This window comes from Musca vetustissima, unplaced genomic scaffold (assembly GCF_032173495.1).
Source record: "Musca vetustissima isolate MV318-11 ecotype Yass unplaced genomic scaffold, APGP_CSIRO_Mvet_v1 utg18369, whole genome shotgun sequence".
Taxonomy (NCBI): domain Eukaryota; kingdom Metazoa; phylum Arthropoda; class Insecta; order Diptera; family Muscidae; genus Musca; species Musca vetustissima.
The window spans coordinates 20,041-29,190 of NW_026879822.1; the positions used below are offsets into that span (position 1 = coordinate 20,041).

The window sequence follows — 9,150 nt, forward strand, 5'->3', positions numbered from 1 at the left end:
ATTTTTAAAAAAAAATAGTTTTTCAAGGCGTGGATTTTTTTAAAAAATATTTTTGCAAGGCGTGGATTTTTTTTAAAAAATATTTTTGCAAGGCGTGGATTTTTTTTTTAAATATTTTCTAAAGTCGTGGATTTTTTAAAAAATATTTTTTCAAGGCGTGGATTTTTTTAAAAAAAATATTTTCTCAAGGCGTGGATTTTTTTAAAAAAATATTTTTCCAAGGAGTGGATTTTTTTTAAAAAATACTTTTTCAAGGTTTGGATTTTTTTTAATAATTTTTCAAGGTTTGGATTTTTTTTAATAATATTTTTTCAAGGAGCGGATTTTTTAAAAGAATATTTTTTCAAGGCGTGGATTAAAAAAAATTTCAAGGGGTGGATTTTGTAAAAAATATTTTTTCAAGCCGTAGACATTAAAAAAATATTTTTTCAAGGCGTGGACTTTTAAAAAATATTTTTTTAAAGCGTGAATTTTTAAAAATATTTTTTAAAGCGTGGATTTTTTAATATTGTTTAAAGCGTGGATTTTTTAATATTTTTTAAAGTGTGGATTTTTTTAATATTTTTTAAAGCGTGGATTTTCCTTTAAACATTTTTTAAAGCGTGTATTTTTTTAAATATTTTTTCAAGGTGTGAATTTTTTAAAAAAATATTTTTTCAATGCGTGGATTTTTTCATATTTTTTCAAGGCGTGGATTTTGTTTATATTTTTTCAAGGCGTGGATTTTGTTTACATTTTTTCAAGGCGTCGATTTTTTTAAAAAAAAAATATTTTTTTCAAGGCTTGGATTAAGAAAAAAAAATATATATATGTTTTTTTAAGGCTTGGATTAAAAAAAAATATATATATATTTTTCAAGGCGTCGATTTTTTTTTAATATTTTTTTCAAGGCGTGGTTTTAAAAAAAAATATATTTTTTCAAGGCGTGGTTTTAAAAAAAATATATTTTTTCAAGGCGTGGTTTAAAAAAAAATATATATTTTTTCAAGGCGTGTTTTTTTAAATATTTTTTCAAACCTCCTAACAAGCCCTGGATTTTTAAAAAAAAATATTTTCTCACATCCTAACAAGACGTGGACTTTTTAAAAAATATCCTTTCAAGCTCCTAACAAGGCTTGGATTTGATCAAAAAAATATATTTTTTTCGATTTTTTCAGCACAAAATATTTTTATTGTTTCAAATTTTTATTCTTCTTCTTCCTGCCTCTGCTCTAAAACTTACGAGCCACCTCAACACATTTTCGAATTAAATTCTTAAAATCAAAGAAATTCAATTTCAAATTTGTCAAATTCATGGTAACACAACCATTGCCATTCTTGACAGCCAATATCTCCTTGATCGTATAAATGACAGCACGTTTCAATTTTTCCATTTGTTTGCCGACATTTTCCACGCACAATGGCGTGGGAATTTTCTTGGCATCTCTCGTGGCTACATAGTCAGCATTATTGCATACATTTTTATTGATATCCACCAATGTCGTCAGGATGCCCAGAACATCATTGGCATTGTCCAGTACATAGCTGACTGTCGCAGCTGCCTCGGTGTCACACAGCTTAATGTCATACTGAAAGGTGTTAATAATATCCTGCAGATCATAGGCGGATTCCGACAGACACTGTAGGCCGGCAAAATTTTTGGTAGCCAACTTGACATAGTTGGCAGTGGTAACTCCAAAACAACAAAAACAACTGACAATGGCGACAGCGGCTAGAAATGCCATTGAAATTCTGCAGTTCTTCATGGTGACTTTTCCCTTTTTTTTTTTTTGCTCTTTTGTTTGAAGTATGAAGTTCCTCAGATTTCTGTGATTTGATAAGGTTTCACTGCCAAGGCCATTATTTATATGGGAAATGGGTCAGGTTTTTGTTTTGATTTTTGTCATATCTTATCTCTTCGATTAATAAGCATTTTGTTGACTTGAAAAAGAATTTTAATTAGAGTACAATGTAGACAAAACTATTTGTAAGCATCTCTTTTGTAAATGGTAATTAGATGCAATGGTAGAAAAATAACTATTCGAAAACTCCACGCCTTTTTGGGAGCTTCAAAAAATATTCTTTAAAAAATCCACGTTTTGTTGGACCTATAAAAAGGTTAAAAATAAAAAAATTAAAAAAAAAATAATTTTGAAATAATATTCTTTAAATAATCCACGTTTTGTTGGGACCTATAAAAAATAATTTTGAAAAAATATTCTTTAAAAAATCCACGTTTTGTTGGGACCTATAAAAAATACTTTTGAAAAAATATTCTTTAAAAAATCCACGCCTTGTCTAGTCCTTGAAAAAATATTCTTTAAAAAATCCACGTTTTGTTGGGACCTATAAAAAATACTTTTGAAAAAATATTCTTTAAAAAATCCACGCCTTGTCTAGTCCTTGAAAAAATATTCTTTAAAAAATCCACGCCTTGTCTAGTCCTTGAAAAAATATTCTTTAAAAAATCCACGCCTTGTCTAGTCCTTGAAAAAATATTCTTTAAAAAATCCACGCCTTGTCTAGTCCTTGAAAAAATATTCTTTAAAAAATCCACGCCTTGTCTAGTCCTTGAAAAAATATTCTTTAAAAAATCCACGCCTTGTCTAGTAGTTGAAAAAATATTCTTTAAAAAATCCACGCCTTGTCTAGTCCTTGAAAAAATATTCTTTAAAAAATCCACGCCTTGTCTAGTCCTTGAAAAAATATTCTTTAAAAAATCCACGCCTTGTCTAGTCCTTGAAAAAATATTCTTTAAAAAATCCACGCCTTGTCTAGTCCTTGAAAAAGTATTCTTTAAAAAATCCACGCCTTGTCTAGTCCTTGAAAAAATATTCTTTAAAAAATCCACGCCTTGTCTAGTCCTTGAAAAAATATTCTTTAAAAAATCCACGCCTTGTCTAGTCCTTGAAAAAATATTCTTTAAAAAATCCACGCCTTGTCTAGTCCTTGAAAAAATATTCTTTAAAAAATCCACGCCTTGTCTAGTCCTTGAAAAAATATTCTTTAAAAAATCCACGCCTTGTCTAGTCCTTGAAAAAATATTCTTTAAAAAATCCACGCCTTGTCTAGTCCTTGAAAAAATATTCTTTAAAAAATCCACGCCTTGTCTAGTCCTTGAAAAAATATTCTTTAAAAAATCCACGCCTTGTCTAGTCCTTGAAAAAATATTCTTTAAAAAATCCACGCCTTGTCTAGTCCTTGAAAAAATATTCTTTAAAAAATCCACGCCTTGTCTAGTCCTTGAAAAAATATTCTTTAAAAAATCCACGCCTTGTCTAGTCCTTGAAAAAATATTCTTTAAAAAATCCACGACTGTCTAGTCCTTGAAAAAATATTCTTTAAAAAATCCACGCCTTGTCTAGTCTTTGAAAAAATATTCTTTAAAAAATCCACGCCTTGTCTAGTCCTTGAAAAAATATTCTTTAAAAAATCCACGCCTTGTCTAGTCCTTGGAAAAATATTCTTTAAAAAATCCACGCCTTGTCTAGTCCTTGAAAAAATATTCTTTAAAAAATCCACGCCTTGTCTAGTCCTTGAAAAAATATTCTTTAAAAAATCCACGCCTTGTCTAGTCCTTGAAAAAATATTCTTTAAAAAATCCACGCCTTGTCTAGTCCTTGGAAAAATATTCTTTAAAAAATCCACGCCTTGTCTAGTCCTTGAAAAAATATTCTTTAAAAAATCCACGCCTTGTCTAGTCCTTGAAAAAATATTCTTTAAAAAATCCACGCCTTGTCTAGTCCTTGAAAAAATATTCTTTAAAAAATCCACGCCTTGTCTAGTCCTTTGAAAAATAGTCTTTAAAAAATCCACGCCTTGTCTAGTCCTTGAAAAAATATTCTTTAAAAAATCCACGCCTTGTCTAGTCCTTGAAAAAATATTCTTTAAAAAATCTACGCCTTGTCTAGTCCTTGAAAAAATATTCTTTAAAAAATCCACGCCTTGTCTAGTCCTTGAAAAAATATTCGTTAAAAAATCCACGACTTGTCCAGTCCTTGAAAAAATATTCGTTAAAAAATCCACGCCTCTAGTCCTTGAAAAAATACTCTTTAAAAAATCCACGCCTTGTCTAGTCCTTGAAAAAATATTCTTTAAAAAATCCACGCCTTGTCTAGTCCTTGAAAAAATATTCTTTAAAAAATCCACGCCTTGTCTAGTTCTTTAAAAAAATATTCTTTAAAAAAATTCACGCCTCTTTAAATAATTCACGTTTTGTTGGGAGATTCAAAAAAATATTTTTTAAAATTGATTTTGAAAAATTCCAAATATTTTTTTATTAAAATTTTCTTCAATATTAATTAACTTTTTCTCTCATTCCAGTACGCAGCTATGATAATCATGCCAAATGTGGCCTTGTCTGGGTACCACACGTTGTCGCCTATCGTTGTCGCACCTGTGGCATATCACCCTGCATGTCGATTTGCCGAGACTGTTTCAAGAAAGGCGATCACACAAATCACGATTTCAATATGTTCTTATCACAGGCTGGCGGAGCCTGTGATTGTGGCGATACATCCGTAATGAAAGCGGAGGGCTTTTGCAGTGACCATGGCATCAATAATCGTCAAAATAAAGAACCCGTTCCAACCAATCTCTTGGCCGTTGCCGAGGCAATAATGCCAAAGTTGCTCTTCCGTTTGTTGCAACATTTTCGCGAACATAGCGATGCCGCTTCGCAAACCTTCAACATGGCTGCCCATTTGTGTGAGGAATTCACGAACATGCTAATCGATCTCAACAATATGGGTGAGATAATGCGCAAAGTTATGACCCGAGCCCTGATTAGCAAAGAGGTCTATAAACAATTCAACGATGTCAATTATCTAACATCACGACATGCACAAGTCCTCAAGGAGAATCGCGAGAAGTATGAAGATGCCGTCAATCGTTTTCCCCGCCCCGAACCACCAGATGATTATAAGCATTTACCTGCGCTGGGCGAGAAACTCGTGCACTCTACTCTACTGGAGGAGTTCATATTTTGGACATTTAAATTTGAATTTCCTCAGAATTTGGTATGCTTCCTGCTGAATATGCTGCCCGATCAAGACTACAAGGAACATCTGACACGAACATTTGTTATGCACTACAGTCGTATACCATCCGTCTTGGAAATGTCCCGGGATCCGGATACGCTCAGCAATCGTGTTGTTCACATGAGTGTTCAGTTATTTTCCAATGAAAGTTTAGCCTTGAAAATGGTCAAAGAGCTGTCGTTGCTGCATGTCATGATCATTAGCCTGAAGCTGATGATGTCGAAGATTCTCATACAAAATACATTACATGGTAAGTTTGTACACGCCATTAACAAAATGCATAGAATATTTTCTAGAGCTTCCGATTTTTTAAAGAAAACCATGAGAAGCCGCTGTTAGTTGTTCGGCAGATAAATATATTCCGACTGTATATGGTGTATAGAAGGGCTTCTGTATATTGAAGGCCTATAGTTGATCTTCTGTATGCTGAACCTCTCAAGAAGATATCCCGTATATAAGAATGTAGAAGTCCTTTTATTTATAGAAAGTCTCTTGTTGATCTTCTGTAAATTAAAAGACTCTTTGTAGTCTCTGTACATTGGAAAATACCAGTTTACCTATAAAAGGTCTTCTGTATATTGAAGTTCTCCAGAAAGTCTTCTGTCTATTAGGGGTCGCTACAACGAATTCAGCTTATTAAAGGTAGTTGGTATATTGGAGGCCTCTAAAAGATATTCTGTATGTTGGAAACCTCTATAGGTCTTTTGTCTACAACAAGGTTTTATGTCAATTGGAGGCCTCTACAAGGTTTTTTGCTTATTGAAGTCCTACAGAAATTCTTGTGTCTATTAAAGATCTCTACAAGGCCTTCAGCCTACTGAACACCTCTACAAGTTAGTTTGTCTATTACAGGCCTTTAAAATGATTTCTGCCTATTGAAGACCTCTAAAAGTCCTTCTGTCTACTGAACACCTCTACAAGGTTTGAAGGCCTTTAGAAGGTGTTGTGTCTATTAAAGCCCTTCGGAAAGTCTTCTATCAATTGAAGGCATCTACAAGGCCTTCCGCCAAAAAAAAAAATATTCTCTAAAAAATCCAGATCCTTGAAAAAATATTCTTTAAAAAATCCACGCCTTGTGGTGACAGATCCTTGAAAAAATATTCTTTAAAAAATCCACGCCTTGTGGTGACAGATCCTTGAAAAAATATTCTTTAAAAAATCCACGCCTTGTGGTGACAGATCCTTGAAAAAATATTCTTTAAAAAATCCACGCCTTGAAAAAATATTCTTTAAAAAATCCACGCCTTGTGGTGACAGATCCTTGAAAAAATATTCTTTAAAAAATCCACGCCTTGTGGTGACAGATCCTTGAAAAAATATTCTTTAAAAAATCCACGCCTTGTGGTGACAGATCCTTGAAAAAATATTCTTTAAAAAATCCACGCCTTGTGGTGACAGATCCTTGAAAAAATATTCTTTAAAAAATCCACGCCTTGTGGTGACAGATCCTTGAAAAAATATTCTTTAAAAAATCCACGCCTTGTGGTGACAGATCCTTGAAAAAATATTCTTTAAAAAATCCACGCCTTGTGGTGACAGATCCTTGAAAAAATATTCTTTAAAAAATCCACGCCTTGTGGTGACAGATCCTTGAAAAAATATTCTTTAAAAAATCCACGCCTTGTGGTGACAGATCCTTGAAAAAATATTCTTTAAAAAATCCACGCCTTGTGGTGACAGATCCTTGAAAAAATATTCTTTAAAAAATCCACGCCTTGTGGTGACAGATCCTTGAAAAAATATTCTTTAAAAAATCCACGCCTTGTGGTGACAGATCCTTGAAAAAATATTCTTTAAAAAATCCACGCCTTGTGGTGACAGATCCTTGAAAAAATATTCTTTAAAAAATCCACGCCTTGTGGTGACAGATCCTTGAAAAAATATTCTTTAAAAAATCCACGCCTTGTGGTGACAGATCCTTGACAGATCCTTGAATATTCTTTAAAAAATCCACGCCTTGTGGTGACAGATCCTTGAAAAAATATTCTTTAAAAAATCCACGCCTTGTGGTGACAGATCCTTGAAAAAATATTCTTTAAAAAATTTAAAAAATCGACGCCCTGTGGGATTCTTTAAAAAATCCACGCCTTGTGGTGACAGATCCTTGAAAAAATATTCTTTAAAAAATCCACGCCTTGTGGTGACAGATCCTTGAAAAAATATTCTTTAAAAAATCCACGCCTTGTGGTGACAGATCCTTGAAAAAATATTCTTTAAAAAATCCACGCCTTGTGGTGACAGATCCTTGAAAAAATATTCTTTAAAAAATCCACGCCTTGTGGTGACAGATCCTTGAAAAAATATTCTTTAAAAAATCCACGCCTTGTGGTGACAGATCCTTGAAAAAAAAAGAATCTCTAAAAAATCAACGCCTTGTCGTGGCAGATCCTTGAAAAAAAATCTCTAAAAAATCCACGCCTTGTGGTGACAGATCCTTGAAAAAATATTCTCTAAAAAATCCACGCCTTGTGGTGACAGATCCTTGAGAAAATATTCTTTAAAAATTCACGCCTTGTGGTGACAGATCCTTTAAAAAAATATTCTTTATAAAATCCACGCCTTGTGGTGACAGATCCTTGAGAAAATATTCTTTAAAAATTCACGCCTTGTGGTGACATATCCTTGAGAAAATATTCTTTAAAAATTCACGCCTTGTGGTGACAGATCCTTGAAAAAAATATTCTTTATAAAATCCACGCCTTGTGGTGACAGATCCTTGAAAAAAATATTCTTTATAAAATCCACGCCTTGTGGTGATAGATCCTTGAAAAAATATTCTTTATAAAATCCATGCCTTGTGGTGACAGATCCTTGAAAAAATATTCTTTATAAAATCCACGCCTTGTGGTGACAGATCCTTGAAAAAATATTCTTTAAAAAATCCACGCCTTGTGGTGACAGATCCTTGAAAAAATATTCCTATAAAAATTCACGCCATGATAAACCTTGAAAAAAAAAATATTCTTTAAAAAATCCACGCCTTGTTTTAAGGTTAGAAGAAAATATTCTTTAAAAAATCTCAACCTTGCTAGTCCTTGAAAAATAGATTTCCTCTGGTATTTGTTAACTCATCTTTAATCCATTTTTTTTTTTTTTGTATTTTCAGATCCTTCAAAAAATTTCCACTTTGTTATCGACTGCACCCGCCAAGTCATGAAAGATCATTGCTATTGGCCATTGGTATCGGATTTCAATAATGTTCTCTCACACGAATCTGTCGCATTGGTCTTTTTACGCGATGACAATTTAATTGATATGTGGTTTCAATTTCTATCCATGCTGCAGGGTATGAATGTTAATGTACGCGAAACCGCATCCCATGTTGAATTCGAACCGAATTCATATTATGCCGCATTCTCGTGTGAACTGGAGGCAAGTGCCTATCCCATGTGGTCGATTATATCACATTTGAAAGATGGCAAACATGCCGATTTGGCCAAAAAGATAATTAGCTATTGTGTGGATATGTTGCGCGAATGGCTGGAAGCCATCTATTTTCAGGAACCAAAAATTTCACAGGTAAGTCTGGTGTTTTCTCTTTTGTTTTTAATATGATATTAATATGATATTAATATTAACATTTGTTTAATCCTTTCCAGGAGGAAATGCTTCAGGCCTCATTTCATTTCCCACTGCATCGTTATTTAGCGGCTTTTGTCTGTCAAGCTGTAACAAAAATGGGCATGTCATTGTCAGAAGTTCTGCCAACCAAATTATATATATTGCCTCTACTTATGATGCATCCCTTGAGGGTTCAGGTGAGTACATGTTTTGATTTGTTACCTTTGTTCGTTGATAGGAGAAGTTGTGTGAAGGTGGTTTGTGCGTTCACAACGGAACAAATATCAATCGTTAGTCCCCAAAGGATATACATTTTTATTAGTTTTCTCAGGTTTTCTCAGAAAACGCTGATGCCTTTTCTGTACTCGAAAAGCTAACTTCTGGAAAAGCTAACTCTAAGGTTCATGGTCAAAGGCACAAAAACCCATACGATAGACCGACCACGGTAGCTGCAGTGGCTTCTACATATATGATCTATTGATCGTTCCCAGCTTTTCCTATTCCCCACATAAACGGCAGTAGTCCCCTGCATTTGTATCTCAATTGGAAGTTAGTGACCTGCTGTGATCTT

At 33.3% G+C, this 9,150-nt stretch overlaps 1 protein-coding gene across 1 annotated transcript; it reads left to right on the forward strand.

Annotated features, from left to right (window-relative positions):
* The first annotated feature begins 4,296 nt into the window (after nucleotides 1-4,296).
* LOC133324958 (E3 ubiquitin-protein ligase Ubr3-like) lies at nucleotides 4,297-8,874 on the forward strand. Its single transcript, XM_061533784.1, has 4 exons — nucleotides 4,297-5,268; nucleotides 8,125-8,537; nucleotides 8,618-8,776; nucleotides 8,818-8,874. Exons 1-4 carry the CDS (start codon nucleotides 4,395-4,397, stop codon nucleotides 8,872-8,874), a joined length of 1,503 nt encoding a protein of 500 aa, XP_061389768.1. The 5' UTR covers nucleotides 4,297-4,394.
* Nucleotides 8,875-9,150: the final 276 nt, after the last annotated feature.